General features: G+C 46.0%; 1 protein-coding gene across 1 annotated transcript in view; it reads left to right on the top strand.

Moving 5' to 3' along the window:
- Positions 1-504: 504 nt before the first annotated feature.
- kiaa1217 (KIAA1217 ortholog) overlaps positions 505-21,701 on the top strand; it is a gene marked incomplete at both ends in the record, with an annotated part of 117,107 nt that continues 95,910 nt past the window's right edge. Inside the window, one exon of the mRNA XM_080547769.1 lies at positions 505-865. Within this exon, the coding sequence (XP_080403895.1) occupies positions 505-865 (361 nt within the window). The remainder of the gene's footprint in view (positions 866-21,701) is intronic.

Genomic DNA, 21,701 nt, shown 5'->3' on the forward strand with positions numbered 1-21,701 from the left:
CTGACACCGAGGACCTGGCTGGCTATTTGCATTTGGCCCGGCACCTCCTCCTGCCACTCCACAGGTTTGAACACACACACACGCACACACACACACACACACACACACACACACACACACACACACACACACACACACAAACACCCAACTCTGTTTGCTTTGGAGGATGAGCCCAGGAGGCCCTGCCAGGAGAAGTGAACACCTTCCAGGGAGCCGTTAACTCTTCTCCGCCCCCCTCCCTCTCTCTCTCCACCCTCCTCCTCCTCCTCCTCCTCCTCCTCCTCCTGCCCTGCCTTCCCAAAAGTCCCCTCCCCTTGGCCTCCCAGCGTACCTGCTCCTCCAGTCAGCACTTGCTGAGTGGGAGAGACACACACACACACACACAGACATCTGAGGAGAAGAACCTGGAACCCTGGGAATACGTCCATCTACATCCAGACCTGGGCCCCTGACAGAGATTTTGCAAGACCCACAGAAGACCCCCAGACCCCGAGGAGCCCCAGGATGTCGAAAGCCTCTCGCCTGGCACGGCCCTCCTCCTCGGCCGGGGGGGCAGGATCCAAGCTGCCCTCCCCCCGTAGAGAGTGCCCCCCCGGTGCGGCGGGGGGCAGCAGAGCCCGCGTGGTGAGTGTGGGAGAGAAGCTGATGAGGGCGGGCAGGGATGACGGCGGCACCCTTACCAAGCAGAAGACCCTCCTGGTACCTGCTGGATCGACCACGCAGCAACAACAGGACAAGCAGCAGCAGAGCATGGCTCAGATCCAGACCCAGACCCAGGGGGCAGAGATGGGCCATCATCCCAAGAGCCGAATCAGCGCACCTAAAACCTCAGCGCACCAACAGGGGTCCTCCACGCACACTCACAGTAAGTACTGGTGCTGGACTACACACCATGTGAGAGAGACATGGCACTAGCTAACACTCCCAACACTATAGTGACGATACACTGTCATTATGGGTGTCTTTTGTTGTCACTCTTCTATAGGTGTAACTGTCATTCCACGGTGCAACTACTTATAGTTGTGGTTTGTATATTGCCGGTCTACTTTCAGTGGTCTGTCTGTCTGTCTGTCTGTCTGTCTGTGGGCCGTGGGAAGTTTGTCCCGATGCTCTACTGAGTTCCTGTGTGTTTTGTAAGCGGTCCCATTGAGTATACAAAGGGATTAGAGTGCTGTGTGTTTGTTGTGTGTTCATCAGTACTGCTGGTGGGGTTGTGTACGGTGGTTCCAGATTAGATCAGTGATCTGCTTCCTGTCCTGTGTGTGTGCGGTGCTCTGGGATCCAGTGGCATTCCTGACTTTAAGAGGCACGTGAGACCTGGTCACATTGTTGGCCCAGTCCCGTCTCCATGGGCTGCATATTAGGTTTGGGGTGGGGGGGGGGGGGTGGGGGGAGGGTAGCCAAGGGCCTTATCACTCCCTTTTGGCTCCCCTCATCACATTCTCCACTCTGCGGGGGGGCGGGGGGGTTTAAATCTGCCTAGTGTTATTACAGTGTCATGGTCTTTGAAGTCTTGGAAGGTTCAGTCTGAACAATTGTCCAGGATATAATTGTCAGATTTGTTTCTGTTCGTTTCTTCTCGAGTACCAAGTATGCAGATAGTATGTAGAACACTCGTGTTTATTTGAGTGACAGGCTGTCAATGGTTTCAGGAAGCCATGTAATCTACGCCTTCCTGTCAGTCAACGTGTTCAACTGTCAATCACTGTTGTCTGTCCAGGAACGTGATTCCCATTCAGGTGTTGGCTGGCTGAGTGTGTGTTTCTAGTTCAGAGACAGTCAGGGAGGGAGGGAGGAGGGGGAGACAGAGAGTTTTGGGAGGGGGAGGGGGGGGGGGGGGGGGGGGGTTTGTGTGGGTGTGCGTCAACTGAAAGGGTGACAGAAAGAGGTCAGGAATGTGAGCAGGGCACGCTGGGAAGTCTACAGGTCTGGAGCCCTGTGTGTGTGTGTGTGTGTGCGGGTGTGTGTGCGTGTGCGTGTGCGTGTGTGTCTGTGTGCGTGTGCGTGTGCGTGTGTGTGTGTGTGTGTGTGTGTCTGTGTGCGTGTGCGTGTGTGTGTGTGCGTGTGCGTGCGTGTGTGTGTGTGCATGTGTGTGTGCGTGTGTGTGTGTGTGTGTGTCTAACCCCCCCCTCCCAGTCTGAGCCTGCAGTAAAGGCAGGTTATGGGTTAGGAGGTGCAGCAGGTCTGGACTGGAAACCAGATGTCCCTCCAGTCTCCTCTCCACACAAACAGACAACTCGTGACGTTAGAATTATAAGGTTCTATTTCCATTTTTGTCAAAAAATATTTTTTTCCATAATCTGATTCATTAGGTGTTTATTAATGCCTGTGTGGTGTTAGTTTTTTAAATGTTGACATTTTTGAGTTAGTAATTCATAAAATACAAACGTTCCATCTCACAAACATAATGGAATGTAAAAACTTTGACGCTCAATATCTCTGAACTGCCCTAAACGGAGATAGAACCTTATCATTCTAAGCTCACGAACTAACCAGGCCCTCTGCCACTCGAACAGCCAAGAATCTCTCTCTCTCTCTCTCTCTCTCTCTCTCTCTCTCTCTCTCTCTCCTCCTTTCCCATCTTTCCTCTCTTCTCTGGTCTTTTCCTCTCTCCACCCTCCTCCCTATACCTCCACATGTCTCTGAATCAGCATTCTCACTCCTATTCTCCACTGAAGAGAATTACCCAGAATTACCTTGGAAAAGGTAAAGGGACTTGTGTGGGAGGGAGTGGAGAATCTTGAGAGTTGTAGGAATTGACTCAAATTGTCGATTTTTCAATCTTATATCGACAGAGATTGTTGTAAAACCAAAGCTTTTTTTTGGTGAAAGTCTCTACTATGTATTGACTGATGAAAAGAACAAATCCAACTGGAATCGCTGTGTTCGTTTGAAAACGAGACGCTTCGACGATTGAATGACGTTTTCTTTTAAACAACTCGTTGTTAGTGTTGTGCACCTTCTGTATTGTGCATTATGTCAACTCCTTGGAGAGAATGTGTAGTGGGTTATTGTGTCAAACCAGGGCTCCGTCTGTCCGTCTGTCCTGGTCTAAGGCTAAGGAGAGGGCATGACCATGGCTTGTTGCAGAGGGTAGGAGGTCTGTGGTTGATGTACGTAGCCGTGGCAGATGAGAAGTGCCTCTGACAGCCAGGTGACATTTCCAGTGAGTGTGAAGTCTTCACTGCTGACCCTAGCCACAGGGTTCACCTTCCAATTGAAGCTCAATGTTCTCCTATCACCCCAAAGTGAGTGATAGCTCTGGGTTCTTCTTTTTTTAGAATAGGTTCTTCTTTTTTTATCAGGCTCTGTTGTTGTACTGTAGGTCCAGCTATATGCCTCAAATGGATGGGACAGATCTACACTTTGATATAAGAGTGGACTATCACCTTACAGACCTGACTGAGGTCACCTAGCTGTGGATGTAGATCCATCAAACGACCAGAGAGAGTTCACTAAGATAAGCCTGGCCTCTTTAAAGGCACATCTGGCAGGGTTAAGGCCTCTGGAAAGTCTTCGACAGACGTGCGCTGATAAGAGAGAGAGAGAGGCTAGGTTGTTATCAACCATCAGCTTTCTCCAAGCCTCCTGATCTTCTCTCTCTCTCTGTCTGTCTCTCTCTCTCTCTCTGTCTGTCTCTCTCTCTCCCCCCCTCTCTCTCTCTCTCCCCCCCTCTCTCTGTCTCTCTGTCTCTCTCTCTCTCTCTGTGTCTCTCTCTCTCTCTCTCTCTGTCTCTCTCTCCCCCCTCTCTCTGTGTCTCTCTCTCTCCCCTCTCTCTCTCTCTCTCCCCCCCCCCCCTCTCTCTCTCCCCCCCTCTCTCTCTATCTCTCTCTCTGTCTCTCTCTCTCCTCTCTCTCCCCTCTCCCCCCTCCCTCTATAGCTAGCCCAACTGTGAGTGTTTCAGTCCATGTCTGCCAGGTTTGTGCTTTGATCCTAAGCCCCCACCTTACGTTGAGGTCGTTCTCATAAGTGGTCGTCAGGCAAAACCACCAGTGATGTTGTCTCTCATTGTGATTGGGACGGTGAGTCAAGGCGAGCCAGGAAGAAATGTCAAAGCCCAACTGTCTACAGTTGTCCTTACTCATCCCTCCAATTGTAGGGAGAAGTCATCTTTTGTTTTTCTTTCTGCATGGGGGCATGCAGACAGACAGACGTTTAATAAGGGGGATTTGTCTCTACATGAATGTGAGGGCATTCAATTGAGTTTCCTGTGAAGTATCAGAGATCACAATCAGGTTCCATTCTGAGGCTGTGTGTGTCTGTGTGTGTGTGTGTGTGTGTGTGCGTGTGTCTGTGTGTGTGTGTGTGTGTGTGTCTGTGTCTGTGTCTGTGTCTGTGTCTGTGTCTGTGTCTGTGTGTGTGTGTGTGTGTGTGTGTGTGTGTGTGTGTGTGTGTGTGTGTGTGTGTGCATGTACTCTCCAATAAGATTTGATTTTGTTTAAATTAGGAGAGTGGGTCGTGAGCTTAGAATTATAAGGTTCTATCTCCGTTTAGAATTATATGGTTCTATCTCCGTTTAGGGCAGTTAAGAGATATTGAGCGTCAACGTTTTTACATTGCATTATGTCTTGTGACATAGAACCTTTGTATTCTATTCTATGTAATTTTTAATTACTAACAAAAAAATGTCAACATTTTAAAAAATAACACCACACAGGCATTAATAAACACCTAATGGATCAGATTACCGGTATGTAAAAAAAAAAAAAAATTGAACAAAAATGGAGATAGAACCTTATCATTCTAACGTCACGGGGTGTGTACGTGGGGTTGAATAGTGTATCTTTGTCAATGGGGGAAGTGTGAGGCAGGTCCCGACCTGTTCGCAGCCGAAATGTTTGTGTTGCTTCAACGCTCTCAATGGTCTGTGACAGACTTTGTGTTTCTGATAGAGTTGTGCCACATGACTCCTGGCAGATGGCACAGAAGTGTGGCAGAATAAGCGTCATGACATTTGGCATCATCAGGGTTATTCCGGGATGAACCCCAGAAGCGTTCCGACTGAGCCACACATGACACACACATGTACCGGTATTTAGATGTTTCACCACTAAAACAGATGCTTTTTCATTTTGTGAGAATTTAGTTTTTTTTCTCACTCCAATTGTGATGACTTTTAGGATGAGATCTCGCTTTTCCTTGGAAAACCAATATTAGTTAGGAGAAGAGAAGGGATTACATTAATTAATGCTCCCACAATCCCCTCTGATTTCTCGAGGATTTGGACTTTGGACAAACTCTGGCCGGGATTTACTCAGTCAAAGACAGACGAAACACACTAGACCTACATGTACTGTATATGGGCACAAATAACCCACAAATATGCATCATTTGGGATTCTGATTTTATTTCTTATCCATTTCACTCCCAACCCTGTGCATTGTAGGCCTACTTCATGATTGCTTCAGAATTTTCGTATGAAAATATCTTATACGATTAAATACTGTAGCTCCATTGACTGTGGGACATATTTTTTTACACAAAAGCCAAAGAGGAATTACAGAGAGGGGTCACAGACAATACTAGCTAATGAAAAAGGCACTTCAGTGCACTCCAGTGAATAGAAGGGCGATTGTGGTAATTGTTGGAACTTGGCCAGCCTCAGGACAGGAGCAGATAGACAGATATTAACCGTCGGGGCGATCAGAAGTCAGATCTCCACTTGTGTTTTGGAGTTTTAGGTGGAAGTTGTTCATCTTGACAGTTCACCTTTGTGTGGCTGCAGGGCAGGACTGTGCCAGGGTGGGGGTTAGGGTGGGGGTTAGGGTGGGGGCCAGGGTGGGGGTTAGGGTGGGGGTTAGGGTGGGGGCCAGGGTGGGGGGGTTAGGGTGGGGGTTAGGGGTGGGGGTTAGTATGAGTCAACGTGTGGGTGGGTTGGTGTGAGTTCTGCTTATGTTCACCCAGGACTGGACGGGCGTCATCCAATTCCTGAACAGAATCAGGTCACTGAGCAAGAACAAAAGTGTGTTTGTTTGTGTGTGTGTGTGTGTGTGTGTGTGCGTGCATCACCTTGTTTGGTCTGTGTGTGTGTGTGTGTGTGTGTGTGTGTGTGTGTGTGTGTGCATCACCTTGTTTGGTCTGTGTGTGTGTGTGTGTGTGTGTGTGTGTGTGTGTTATGCTTTCCGGCTGTGGCTGTGGCTGTTGGCAATGATTTACTTCACCATGAGTTGAGTGTAGGGTGACTAGCCGGACATTCTGTGCAGGTCTGTGTATTGTGGAAAGGCAAAAAACATTTGACTCTCTCCTCCTGTTTGCCCCAAGGCTGCTGTCAAGGCCTGAACCAGTTGAATTCACCTCCTTTGACTTTCCTTCCCGTCTTGTTCATTGATGTATTTATTTATCTTCCCTGTGAGTTAAGGTACTCCTCCCGATGTGTTATTATCCAAATCGAATGACTAGCCTACAACTTGTAATCTCTCCCAAAAAACGACTTGTATCTACTTTGTGAGCCTTCTTTGTTTTTCCTTCTTGCTGTATGAGGTGTGTGTTCCTGCCCTCTAGCGCGTGTGCCTCCTAACTCACTTGACTGGCGGTTGTGAGCGGATGCACACACACACTCTCCCTCAGGGTTTCCTCTTGATAGAGCAGACAGATAAATCAATATGCTTCTGACTCCATTCAGATCCCACTGATTCCTTTAATACCAGTCCCTCCAGGCCACCTCCGATAGGCTCAGTGTTCTCTGTCGCTGCCGGGGACGTCGTTCACACCATTGACTCGCTGGGATATTTACTCGATTCTAAAACGGAAAACATCTCCCTGGATGTTTTCCTCTCAAATCCTCATCTTTCATGCCGGGTCCTATGCGACAGATTGTGGTTGTCGGAGAGATGTGTTTTACATTCATATGTGAGGCTGCTTGGCAGAGCGCATCTGGGATCATTAGGAGGGGGAGTGTTGGTGTGAGAAGGTCATTGCAGCAGCGATGCTTGTGTATACATATTAAGTGTCATATATAGAGATGTTATGTAAACACATATTCTGTCAGTGTGGTGTGGTGATGTGAAGAGGGTTTCCTGCTCAGGGGTGGGGGGAGCGGGGAGGGGGGACCAGACACCTGTCTTGTGAGACGGCTTAACGTCGAGGTTATAACACTTAATACGTTCAACACATCTGAAGAATGCATTGTTCTTCTGTATACACGGTGAAGGGTTTTCAGATCCAGTCCTAGATGAGCAAAGGCCAGAACATTCATGGCCATGCTGTGTAGTCTGATGGATAGTAATAATGATAATAATAACTTTTATTTGTATAGCGCTTTTCCTGCAAACGTAGCAGCCCAAAGTGCTCCAATCATTATATAATCATCATGTCATTATTTAGTCATTTAAAAGCAATATTAAAAAGATGAGTTTTTAGTCTTGACTTGAACATATTTGCTGAGGTTGCATCCCTAATGTAAACTGCCAGTGCATTCCACAATTTGGATGCATAACACGAGAATGCAGCCTCACCAAATCTCTTCTTCTTTTGTACATGTGGTACACAGAGAAAACCAGCGTCAGAAGACCTGAGAGCTCTGTTGGGCTGATATGCTAGCAAAAGATCTTTCAGATATTCTGGTGCTGTGCCAGTGAGAGCTTTATAAACAAGCAGAAGGATCTTGAAATCTATTCTGAACTTAACAGGAAGCCAGTGTAGAGTCTCTAAAATAGGAGTTATATGAGCTCTTCTGCTTGTTTTGGTTAAAACTCTCGCTGCTGCATTTTGGACTAATTGCAGCTGGCCAGTTGATGGACTGTTCTGTCGGTTCCATACAGTAACGGAAGGTATTCTTTGAAAGATAAAGAACTGAAGGCTGCCATTTAAAATATGAATAGGATTTCCTTCTTTGTATTGTGACTTTTACTACAGGCTCAAATTACGCCTAAGTTTCCAACTGTTTAGCTGGCATTGCTTTGCTACCAACATGCAACGGCATGCATCCCAACTAGGTTATTCTGCCCTTTTGATGACCCCTGTGAAACAGATGTCCCCTGTGTAACAGATGTCCCCAAAACTGTTTAATAAAACTCACCATCTAAACAATCGTATCAAAATCCCCAAACCTCGAATCCAGATGTATTTTGAAGAGTTTTAAAAAGCCATTGCCTTTTGGTTCAGCAGGAGCACCCCCTCATAACTATATTGATAAGACTATGTATGTAAAAACCTAGGATTTCAGTGATTTTCAGATTGTCTGCATAGTTGTCTGCATAGATTGCCCGGTGTACCACCCACCCAACGGGATGCATTGGTCTGTCGGTATTAGATGACGAGACGATGACGTGGCTTCTGGAGGGGTGTTCAGAAATATAACCTCAACCAGGTCTCGGGGTGGTAAAAGGGTAGCCCCTCAGCCCCCGAGCCTGGTGGAGTGGAGAGGAAACAACAACCCATACGCCGAAGAGGAACTGAATCCATTGCATTGCAATGTTTGGGCTTGACTAGCGAACACATTTGAAGGCCGATTCTTGAGCCAGGGGTCTGGCAGGTTCGCCAGGGTCACACAACTGTTGCAGAAGAGGCTGCGCAGGGGGTCACAGATCTCTCTCCATCTCTCGAGGCGTGACCGACCGTTGACCGATCAGCCGCATAGATGCTACACACCATTGATTGGCTGGTGGGTGAACGGAGGCGGAGCCAACATGCTCCATCTTCAGCTCTCTTTTCTCTCTCTCTCTCTCTCCTATATGACAGCAGCAGCTGTCTTCATTCCTACAAAGTGGCTCAGAGAGTCTGCTAGTGTGGCTGAGCCAACTCCTTTGTTGTTTGTTGTTGTTGTTGTTGTTGTTTTGCCAGATCCAACATCCAGCTTATTTATGGACCTTTTTCAATACATTGAACAGAAGTGTGTAATGACAGCACTGCGCGTAGGCTACACAGGAGTATGGATTACAGAGTGCTTGCGACTTTTGCGACCACCACGAACCAGTGGTGGCCTAGTCACCCAAGTGACGCAAGAAGCATGTAGAGGCCTTAAGTGTCGTAATTGAATTTCCCTTTATCAGGCTGAAATTAACGTGAAGTTATGTTACTAATGGTGCAAGTAATGTTATTGTATAAATACAATTTTTTTGTATGGTCTAGATTTTCTCACTATATACTGTGTACACTGTACTGTATATGGTAGCCATTGCATGATCAATATTATTCTTGACCATTTTGTTAACTAGAATAGAATTTGTAATAGAGGCAAAGTCTCCAATTACATCCAAATCATTACAAGTTTTCATTTCTAGCTGTACATTTGGGGAGGCAGGTAGCCTAGAGGTTAGAGAGACTGGCCAGGGGGCGCTTAGGTGGCGTAGCGGGTTAAGCGTCGACCATGAAACTGCAGGGTTCCCGGTTCGATTGCCGCCGCGGACATATCCTTCATGTCATCCCTTCTCTGGTTGGAGGCAGATGTGAGGGAGCCAGATGTGAGCTGGACTGGAGGTTTGCTGGCATCATATCTCTAACAGCAGCCTAGTGTTGAATAAGATGTGGTTTCTGTAAGGACATAGTACATTTGGTTTGTGTAACGATATAGTACCCTAACCCTAACCCTAACCCTCACTCCTCACTTTTAAATCCCACCTCAAAACCTACCTGTTCTCCCACGCCTACAGCCTCCCCTACCCCTAGCCATCTCCCCCATCCCTGCCACCCCCGCCCCCCCCCCCTGGACATGCATACAACCTCCCCTATCCCTAACCATCTCCCCTAACCCTGCCACCCCCCTCCCCCCATGGACATGCATACAACCTCCCCTTCCCCGTTCGTTAACTCTGTGTTCTATGTGCTCATGTTATCTGTTGCTTGTTGTTTCTGTGTTTTCCGTTTTTCCCATATTGTCAGCGTCTTTGAGCCTCGGAAAAGCGCTATATAAATCTAATGAATTATTATTATTATTATTATTATTTAGTCTTCAATCATCCAACGCTGCACTATTTTCCGATGGCTGAAATCCCCTCTCCGCTGTCCTGGTCTCCAGTGCTACAGTGTTGTCTTGTCTGCTGAGTGTATTTGGTGTGACAGTCACACCGCTCACATAATGACACATCTGAAAGAAAACGTTAATCTTGTGTCCGACATTTCAGGAAAAAACTCTCATCTGAAGTTTTCACTGTAATCCAGTGTAAGGCCATATGTTTTTTGTGATCAAATGTTTCTTTGATCACCTGTGTAGTTATTCTGATGATGAAGACCTGCTCATCTGTTTATGTCAGCTATGACTAAGCCATTTCCTAAGGCCATTATGTTGTTGGATGGGTGTGGAGTAGGTCTGGGTAAAGGATTGTATTCCCACAGAAGATCCCTAGAATGGGTTCTTACTTTTTTAGGGACAGGGACAGACAAATTGGTACTTTAATGAAAGACTATGAAAGAAACCTCTTTGTGTATGCTCTGATTAAATCAAATTAAATTATGTCATATCCCCAAACTAAAGTGACGGTGGTGTTGTTAGAGATAGTATACAATCTCTGACAAGACCACCATCAATCGCTTTAGTGATGAATGCAATAGATCTAAACAATAGGGTAACGATGCTTTACGAAGGTATTATGACATGCATACTCAAGTTAACTTCACTTTTGTTTTGTGCCTGATCTTCTACTTCTTGTTATTCAGCACAGATGATGTACTGTATTGTACACAAACAAACGAGATTACTACAAGCAGACATGTACGGTGTTTCCCCCAATTTATTTTTAAATCTACATTAAATACCAATATAATTTCATGTCCCAGGCGCCAGCAACTAGAGCCAAAAAGATAGCCTCAATTACATGCAATACAATATATCATTTTTTTCCTTCTTGCTTTAACTTTTCTAATAGCTACCTATCTACCGTACATCCAAGCCAGATCTGAAGAGCATCCAGAATGCAACGTGTTCAAACATGACATGGACAGACATTGGTGTGTGTGACACCGTGAAAATATGTAAAGTAATGGCGAGCTCAGGGATGTTTATAGCTCACCTGGGGGGGTGATGGTTTAAGCCAGAGTAATACTTCTGTTTTGCAGTGGTTCGTGCTTGTAAAGAGTGGTGATGTATGCCTTGTGACACGAGAGGAGCGTGGGGGGGGGGGGCTGCATAAATCACACTGACTTGATCCTCCTTTCTCTCTCTCTCTCTCTCTCTCTCTCTCTCTCTCTCTCTCTCTCTCTCTCTCTCTCTCTCTCTCTCTCTCTCTCTCTCTCTCTCTTTCTCTCTCTCTCTCTCTTTCTCTCTCTCTCTCTCTCTCTCTCTCTCTCTCTCTCTCTCTCTTCTCTCTCTCTCTCTGTCTCTTTTCCCTGCCTGCCATGCTCAGCCCAGAACTACCCTTTAGTGCAAGGCTTGGTGCAGGACACTGAGGTACTGTGACAGGTTCTACCTGGGGCTTTATTCTACAGGCTATGTTCTACCTGGACTTTATTCGGGCAGAGAGTTACCAGCATTGTAACAGTTACAACATTGTAAATACTAAACTGTTAGGAGTCGCAATAGCGAACACTGTAGTATTTATGTTGAGTAGGGGTGTGTGTGTGTGTGTGTGTGTGTGTGTGTGTGTGTGTGTGTGTGTGTGTGTGTGTGTGTGTGTGTGTGTGTGTGTGTACAATATGTCAGGGCAGGTTGTTCATCTCAAAAGGCTTATTGGTCTAGCTATTCTGATGATGAAGACCTGCTCATCTGTCTGTGTCAGCTATGACTAAGCCATTTCCTCTGACATCAGAGGACAGCATGTTCTACTACACGTTCTACTGTATGTACTCTTTGAATTTTCTTCATTTATTATTTATCTAACCAACTTCATGAACTGTTTTCGAAGCTGTTTCACTTTCAACTTTTGACTTCAAAAAATAATATTATCTTGAAATTGCTAGTCAGCAAGAAATGTGTTTCTATTTTGGGCCTATGGAATGATGCTACTGTCTGTAGCTTCCGTGTAAGTGAGGCCATTGTTTAGTGATGGAGCGTTTCTACGAGCCTGTAACAGATGAGACAATTAGATTGTCCCCAACAGTCTGTTCCCCGCTAGTAACGTTGCTCATGAAACATTTAGCCTACCTCCTGTGATGAATAAACTCTCTCCCGCCTCATATCTTTATTTCTCTATCACATTCGCTTGCCAGTTTTTTTATTACTGATGAATTTAAATCGTCGAACCCAGTGAAAAATCTTGAACCCACATCTTTTAGATTGCAAGCCAAACTGTTACTTGGCTGTACACTTGGATAAATAATAATTGGACAGCCTGTTGTAGGTAGAGGCCAAAAGTCAATGTTTTTCTGTTCATGTTAATATGTTGAATGCCCATGGCCCATTTGAAACAGCGGCTCATATGGATAATGTATTTATAACTAACTGGACAAGCAAGTGTTTTCATTTGAAAGCTATGGATACAGTATACTGTACACAGTGTATGGATGGATGCGATTGTAAGGCAAAAAAATAAAAAATAAAAAAGGTTTAGAAGAAGGTGATAGGAGAAGGTTTTTCCTTCTATCAATGGCCCCGGGCCTGAGCTGGATTACTCTTCCTGCTACGAATGGTGAATTGATGATTCACTTGCTTAGTATTCAAATGTATTGATTGTAAGTCGCTTTGGAATAAGGCGTCTGCTAAATGCCAAAAATGTAAATTATGTAAATGTAAATGTAAATGAACTAAAGGCATGGCATTTATGTTCCCATGTTGAAATTGATGTCTAACCTCACCTTCTCTCAGCTCAACAGAGATTTAATACCAAACTACCAACATTATTCTACTCCACATCAAACATATTGATCTGCTAAAAGCACATGGAGAATAAAGTTGCATACGGTACAGTATGAATGGATACTATGTGTACAGTATTTACTAGTAGAGATTAACACTAGAACAGCCGTGCCTTTTTACCTACTAAAAGAGCCGCCTCGGGGGTCTTTACAATGCTAAGCTGCTATTTACACACAACGACCACTAGTAGGCCGCTTGTAAATTAGCCTGCTTCCTACACAGAAAAACGGCAAAATAGCTTTATACCAGTGGCGGGCGGTGCATTTCACACCTAGGCCTTCAGTGATGTCCGACACATTCCTACCTGAATTATTCTACCTCTTAATACCATCGTTATGACGCCATGGCTCTAGAAACTAGACAGAAACACAGTATAACCGGGCGTTGCATCACCTTAACATAGTCAGACAAGTACAACAGAGTTATATTAATATTTCCGAAGCATTTTTAATCAATAAATCCGCATTTACAATGAAGAGTGTTAAACTAACATCTTTAAGATCGCTACATTACCCACGTCTGTCGTCTCGTCCACCATAATAGCGACAAAGGGTGCCTTTTTAATCTCCATTTTGATCTCTTCACTTCAGCAATAGCAAAAATCAGGTCGTTTTGTATTTTGCCTGACGTCCCAGTAAACACTTTGTTTGTGGACAGGTGGTAATGTAAATCTGGGTTGTTTTCAGCCAGAAAAGAAAGAAGCTCAACGTAGTTTCCTCTGTTTGTGGACTCGGCGCTTTTATCGTGTCCCCTAAATGAAAGTTATTGTTTACCCAAAAACAGGACACAATCGATCAGTATTATCGATCAGTCAACGAAAGCTTTCGTTGTGTCGCTCCGTTTCCCTGCGCACTTTCAAAAGTTTCACATCTACCGGCATAGTTACGCATCTCAATAGTGAATATCAATAGTGCGTATCAATAGTGCGTAACAATAGTGCGTATCCAATCAAAAGACGTGCTGGGTGCTGACATCATTGAGCCTTACAGCAGGCGCCGTTGTTGCTTTTGCTCGCATCTACGTAGGTTTACTAGGTACGCCACAGGTTTTCTCGTTCCAACGTTAAGTTACAGATCGTATCCGCGGCACCGTTTAATGTGCAGGCGGGCAGATTTTTGGAGCCCCCTAGCAACACATTTTGACTGGATAAAAGCTCTAACATAAAGGCCAGCCCTCCAAATCTCAATCGGAGACTGGAAGCAGCGCAACCAAGAGGAAAGCTATGAAATGAAGAGAATAGACTATGGGGAATCATTAATACATATTTGTGGAAAAAATATATTAAAATAAAATGTATATTCTGATGATGTTTAGGGCAGCAGAGAAGGCCTTGCTGGCCCTGACGGCACACCACTGCTTTATACTAGCTTATCCTGATGTGATTTTGAACATGTAAGGATACTGGGTGGTAGAATGCACATTTCTAGGAAAAGTCATGAAGGGAGGGTCCTGACATTTTACATTTTGCAAAGATATAAAATGTTTCTTTACTCACGGCTGTTCTAGTGTTAAGAGCCTTGACTGGAAATACGGAAGGTGAAGAGAAGGTAATGAGATCAATCTTGAATGGTCCCCATTACCAGTAAAACATGTCAAAAGCACGGCTAGACAATAGAGCTGAAATGGACATGACCCCTTCTCTCAGTCACAGTCTGAAAGCATCAGGGTCACAGTGACCCACCCTGTACGTTACATTCAAGTGCTTGGACGCTCTGAGACATTTACTCAGTCCAGTATAGAAGACAAATAAAAGAGTGATGGTAACTACTGACAATACGTCTGCCTCTTCCATTTCATTCTCTACAATGTTCCTCCCTTTTTTCTCTCCATATCCCCAAACGGTCTCCATTTTGTGTTCTGTCTGTCGTCTCTATGATGAGGCTGGGAGGGATACATGCTGTAGGTATGCCTGCGCTAACTACTGCTTTATAGCACTGACTGTAGGATGCACTGGCGGACTCAGGGGGGGGGGGCGACCGCCCTTCCTGGTGCCCCCACGGTTGAAAAACGTCTTGCCCTTTTGAGTGCCCTTTTGAGTGGCAAAAATGCCCTTTTGAGTGGCGAAAATGAGAGGATGAGCCCTATTGGTGCCCCTCCAATGGTCTAAACTTGACCATGTGCTCCCACAGTTGAAAAACATCGCACTAAAGTGCCCTTTTGAGTGGCCAAATTAGAGGATGTGCCCTATTGGCTGCCCTTCCAATGGTCTAAACTTGACCATGTGCACTGATGGGGTCCCATGTTGTGCAGTAGGTGCCCTTTTTTTCTTTTCGCCGCTGACCTTCAAACAGCCTGAGTCCGCCACTGTACAGTATGGGTATGTGCTAATTAGTAGCTGTTTGAGGCCCACCAGGTGAGTTATGGCGCCACCAGCAGGCCAGGTAGAGGAGTTGCAGGTGAACACGCTTTATATCCAGTTACTGTAGGCAGTACTGTAGTAACATCCTCTTATGGCAGTTATAAACCCTTGAGACAGTTTACAAGTTGCGACGTCCATTTAGCTAAAATAGAGTCTGAAGCTGTTTTAAAGTCTTAGCTCTGCGCTCCATCTATCGTTGCTAGAGAACCCAGCAGCTCAATTAAAACTCAAACGCTCAAACTCAAGCTCACTGTGTCAACTGCCACTCTCCCTAAATATTCGACCCAGACTCTTGACACTCCCGGTGCTGTGCTTCCCAGACTGTGGAGAGGACGCCCCCACAAACCTGGAACACAGGATCAAATTCCCCCCCCCCCTCCCATGAATCTGGGGATTTTGGGGGGAAATAAGGGAAATAATATGGTTTAATGTGGTGATGTCACCCCTCAGGGATGTGGGTTCGAAGCCAGGCGGCTAAAAGCCGTCACGTGACTGACTGACGCAGCGTTTCAGCTGGGTTTTGTCTGTCTGTCTGTCTCAATCTGAAAAAGAAGAGTATTTCAGTCCAACTCGCTCGTTAGCGCCATGTGTTCTCCGCCTTAAGGGGATTGAGAAACCAGGAAACCATAACAACAATAAGTGTTGTTTGTTTTTATTTGTTTTCGTTTTTTTTAGGATTTGTCCTTTCCAGTTTCATTTCTATCTTCATGGAGAACACACAAGGGTTCACTTTTTCTCTAGGCTAAATCATGTTAGACAGAGTGAATTCCATCTCTTTTTATAGCGCAGTCTAATTGTAGAGCTCGAGTATGATATTATCTGTAGCATCCGTTTAATAAAAAAACACACAAAAAAACACTTATGGACTTGACCATCTCAGTTTATAATGATCAAACTTGTTTCGAACATTATCTGGCAATACTCAAACTTCACTGTCTGCTTTTAATCAGGGCCTTGCTGTCTCTGATTCCTAACCCTGGGTTATCAGAGAATGATTCATAAGACGCCCTGGCCTGCATGTGTTGTGAATGGCATCAGGAACGTTCTTATCCAACATCACTCTTTCATTTGTGTTTGATTTCCTATGCCCAGAGAGACTGGCGCTAACCTTAAACTGGGCTTCATGAGCTGACTAGCCACACAGACCCTTACCATTAAGTCCCCCCCCCCCCCTCCTCAAGCCCCCATAGCTTTCTCAACCCCCCACCCCCCCCCAAAAAAGTGTTCTGCAACTGAACTTCAACTGGACTGTTGCCTAGTAACCCGAACACAAACATCCGCAGGCTACTTTGTATTAACGGTCATTTAATAGAACACCTGTGCGGCGGAGTGATACATATAGTTAAAAGTCCCTTTCTCAACCCCCCCGCCCTCTCTCTCTCTGTAGCTGTTAGCACCTGTATTTCATTGTTTTTATTATCCTGCACTGCAATGTCTATCAACTGGGATGAGGAGGTGCATGATGGGAAAACATTGCTTCGGAAAACATCGTTTTTATTTTAATAAACTTTTTGATCAATTAGCATAGTTGTGTAATTGGGGCGGTGGAGGGGGTTGGGGAGGTACTTTTTCTGTTATAGCAGCAGAATTTAAATGTTTTGGAATCCACATCAAAGCCATCATGTAAAAATCGAGGGTGTTCATTTTAGCTCAATGACGAGACTCGAGTCCAACTAATTGGCTGGGAAACGAGATGAAAGTCGTTAAATGATCTAAGATGATTTACTTGAGGGAAGGTCAAAGATGCCCATGAGCCCCGTAGGCTGAAATTGCAGATCAATTAGTGAGCAAGCGCGTTATTTAGACATAATCAACGCCATTGATCATATTAGCATGCCCCAAAATGAAGCCTGACCTACAGTATGATTCAGTTATACATTATATACCATATTTATGCTTTGACTTTATACTTTATACTTTATACTTCTAATAGAATTTCTTCTCTTTCTCCATCTCTCTCTCTCTCTCTCTCTCTCTCTCTCTCTCTCTCTCTCTCTCTCTCTCTCTCTCTCTCTCTCTCTCTCTCTCGGGGAGTACGTTAGTTGTTATGTAGGTAGGTCGTAGGTGCCTCTGCCGCATATTTTCCATATTTGTTTTTGTCTGATTCTCTTGAGTGCTGCTCTGACAGACAGCCAGGTTCTTTCATATTCATATTTCTTAAGAGTGAGCTTGGAAGTGAGTGAGTGGGATGTGAAAGCAAGCTGTTGAATGAGGAATGTTGTGGAGCTACGAGACAGCTGTCATTTTATGTGATGTTGTTTCACAACTGCCATCAATTATTCATCAGCGATACAGCCAAAAAACGTCCAAACAGTGAATTTCTGTCAACATATGGCTTGTTTGTCCCTTTGTGGAGGGATAGCTCTAATATCCCCATGGTGTGCAGGATATAACGTTAGTAATCATTTTCTAAAAGGTTGAAATAAAACTGCTACTGCTACATAACCGCTGCTGATGGCCAACCTAATTTGCTCCTTTGGGATCAATAAAGTATATGCATATTCATTTGTCTTCTGTAACTAACTGAGTTTCATAAATGTTTAAACATGCTTTTGTCCTTGGCTATCCGGAATGAATCTCATATCATTCTGTTATTGCCTCATGGGGGAAAACCAGGACGAACAACATGAATACAACGACAGTAAAACACTCTGGGTCGTGGTGGGGATATATTGGCAAACACTTACCGCCATCTGTGCACTCCACGCAATTGAACCCATTTTTCAGGACAAGACATTTTACTGATTCTACATTCAGAGCTGCCTTCTTGTTTCAGTGGATTTCACCCCCCTGTTTTTAGGATCAAATAAAGTAACCTTAGCAGTGCTATTTGCTCTGTAATGTGAGGTATCACCGTAACACCGGGCTATGAGGTCAGGTGTATTGGACTGTTTCTCATCTCTTCTCATGAGACTCAAAGGAGTTTTTTCCGGCTCCTTGGTTGCCTAGTCGTGCACAGGGAGCAGGTGTGAGGAGAGAGAGAAAGAGAGGGAGAGAGAGAGAGAGATAAAGAGGGAGAGAGAGTACAGGGTGGAGGAGAGAGAGAGTACAGGGTCTCCGTACCTCCAGAGGCTACGCAGGGGTACCAGGTGGCCCAGAAGAGGAGGCGTGCGTGACAGGTTCACCGCCCATGCCAGCTGGGAGCTGGAGGCTCTCCTCCTATCCTCTCTCCCTCTCTCCCTCCTCTTTATCTCTCTCTCTCTCTCTCTCCCTCTCTTTCTCTCTCTCCCTCTCTTTCTCTCTCTCCTTCTCTCCCCTTGCCTCCCTCCCTCTGTCTGTCTGTCTGTCTTTCTCTCTCCCTCCATCTGTCTTATCTCTCTCTCTCTCCATCTCTTTCTCTCTCTCCCTCTGTCTCTCTCTCTCTCTGTCTGTCTGTCTCTCTCTCTGTCTGTCTCTGTCTCTCTCTCTCCCTCTCTTTCTCTCTCTCCCTCTCTTTCTCTCTCTCCTTCTCTCCCCTCGCTCCCTCCCTCTGTCTGTCTGTCTGTCTTTTTTTCTCTCTCCCTCCATCTGTCTGTCTCTCTCTCTCTACCCTCTCTCCCTCTTTATCTCTCTCTCTCTCTCCCTCTCTCTCTCTTTCTCTCTCTCTCTCTCTCTCTCCTTCTCTCCCCTCTCGCTCCCTCCCTCTGTCTGTCTGTCTGTCTGTCTTTCTCTCTCCCTCCATCTGTCTGTCTGTCTCTCTCTCTCTCTACCCTCCCTACTCTCAACCTCCCATCTCTGCTGCTGGCAGGTAGGCAGCCGCTCTAGCTAGTACAGAAAGACTGTGTAAGGTAGGGAGATGAAAGGGATATGGAAAGTTAGATCTTTGCCTTTTCTTTTTAGTGTTTTCCCCTGCTTTCATATTCATTCTATGCATGTATATGTTTTTATATACCGGTATGTTTTTTATTCACTTAATGTTCTTATTCCTGTTGTAAAGCACTTTAAGCTGCATTTCTTGTATGAAAGGTGCTGTATAAATAAAGCTTTACTTACTTACTTACTTAGTTTATTAGTTTAGGTTTCTGGTGTTCAGTGAGACAGCAGTCCCTCAGACTGTGTTCTTGTCTTGTGTTTCCATCAGAAAGCTCAGTTTTTCCCACTGGACTGTGATCAGAGCACGCCTCTACTGTCCATAGCCACACATTCATATATTCACTTGGATGGGGATGTGAGAGTGTGCTGTGCTGTGTGCTGTGCTGTGTGCTGTGTGCTGTGCTTTGAGCTGTGCTGGTGTAAAGAGGGGGGGGGGGGGTGTTAGAGGATGTTACTTCAGGGACGGTGATGTAGGACGGTGAATGAGGCGCGAGGGCCGATACTGGACCAATATTATGCGTACATCTTCAGGCACGCTAGTGAGCTAGATCAGTCAGTCCGGCTTTTATCACTCTCTTTGATTCTCTCCATGTTTCTTTTGGCTTCGTCAGCGATTGTTTAGATCTGTCCCATAATTTCGATTTGTGTGTGTTTATGTGAGTTCATTTGGCACACACACACACACACAGGCTTGCGCGCACGCACACACGCACGCACACACACACACACACACACACACACACACACACACACACACACACCTCTCTGTCACTCTACTGTAAAGGACACTCAGGCTGACCTTGTAGCGTCACGTTTCACCAGCCATCGCCTGCTCTCGCACACCTCTCACTTCACCACCTCTTTAACACAAACACACATTATTACAGCAATATCCGTTTGGATTACTCCACAATCGCACAGCTGTATTTAAGCAATATCACACGAGAGGGAGTGCTGTTATACTGAATATCAGCAGGGCCTACGAGGCCGCAGGCCGAGTACCGAAGACGATCACAGCCGTTCAACAGATTATGATTTGTTTGTTTATTTAATCATTTATTTTGGCTCCACCAACAAAAAATTGTTCTGCAACTGAACTTCAACTGGACTGTTGCCTAGTAACTCGAACACAAACATCCTCAGGCTAGCTACTTTGTATTAACGGTCATTTAATAGAACACCTGTGCGGTGGAGTGATACAAAAGTCCCAGTGCTGTTATACTGTATATCGGGTGGATGTGGATGTGAGCCATGCCCTTCAGCGCAACATGGGCTCCACAGAACACTGGGTAATGATAGTCGGGGAAGGGAACAACGCCTTCAAACCCACCTCTCATACTGAAGGAGGACGAGGCTGGCGTCCTGAAGGCTACGTGAGTAGAAAGCTGGCTTCTCTCTGAACCACAGACAACTGTTTTGGGAACAGTATTCCTTGAAGCTGCTGTGTAGTGGTTCTGATTTTTTGGGGTAGTGTTCATACATATTTGTCCCTCATTACGTTTTTGAAAGACACCCCACAATCACTGCTACTGCTGGTTGCCTCTGTGCCTCACTCACTCATTCACTCACTCACTCACTCACTCACTCACTCCCTCACTCACTCACTCACTCACTCCCTCCCTCCCTCCCTCACGCACTCACTCACTCACTCACTCCCTCCCTCCCTCACGCACTCACTCACTCACTCACACACTCACTCACTCACTCACTCACTCACTCACTCACTCACTCCCTCACTCACTCACTCACTCCCTCACTCCCTCACTCACTCCCTCCCTCACTCACTCACTCACTCACTCACTCACTCACTCCCTCACTCCCTCACTCACTCACTCCCTCACTCACTCCCTCACTCACTCACTCACTCACTCCCTCACTCCCTCACTCACTCCCTCACTCACTCACTCCCTCACTCACTCACTCCCTCCCTCCCTCCCTCCCTCCCTCACTCACTCCCTCACTCACTCACTCACTCACTCACTCCCTCACTCACTCACTCACTCATTCACTCACTCACTCACTCACTCCCTCACTCACTCACTCCCTCACTCACTCACTCACTCACTCCCTCACTCACTCACTCACTCCCTCACTCACTCACTCACTCACTCACTCACTCACTCACTCACTCCCTCCCTCCCTCCCTCCCTCACTCACTCACTCATTCACTCACTCACTCACTCACTCACTCACTCCCTCACTCACTCACTCACTCACTCATTCACTCACTCACTCCCTCACTCACTCACTCACTCACTCACTCACTCACTCCCTCACTCACTCACTCACTCACTCATTCACTCACTCACTCACTCACTCCCTCACTCACTCACTCCCTCACTCACTCACTCACTCACTCCCTCACTCACTCACTCACTCCCTCCCTCACTCACTCACTCACTCACTCACTCACTCACTCCCTCCCTCACTCACTCACTCCCTCCCTCACTCACTCACTCACTCACTCACTCCCTCACTCACTCCCTCACTCACTCACTCACTCACTCACTCACTCCCTCACTCACTCACTCACTCACTCCCTCCCTCACTCACTCACTCACTCACTCACTCCCTCACTCACTCACTCACTCCCTCCCTCACTCACTCACTCACTCACTCACTCACTCCCTCCCTCCCTCACTCACTCACTCACTCACTCACTCACTCACTCACTCACTCACTCACTCACTCACTCACTCACTCACTCACTCACTCCCTCACTCACTCACTCACACACTCACTCACTCACTCCCTCAGTCACTCTCTCAGACGCTCTGTGGAGTCAGTAGAGACTCTCTTCTGTACTTCAGAAGCAGGTGGTTC

This window comes from Nansenia antarctica (genome assembly GCF_963989245.1).
Source record: "Nansenia antarctica genome assembly, chromosome: 17".
Classification (NCBI taxonomy): domain Eukaryota; kingdom Metazoa; phylum Chordata; class Actinopteri; order Argentiniformes; family Microstomatidae; genus Nansenia; species Nansenia antarctica.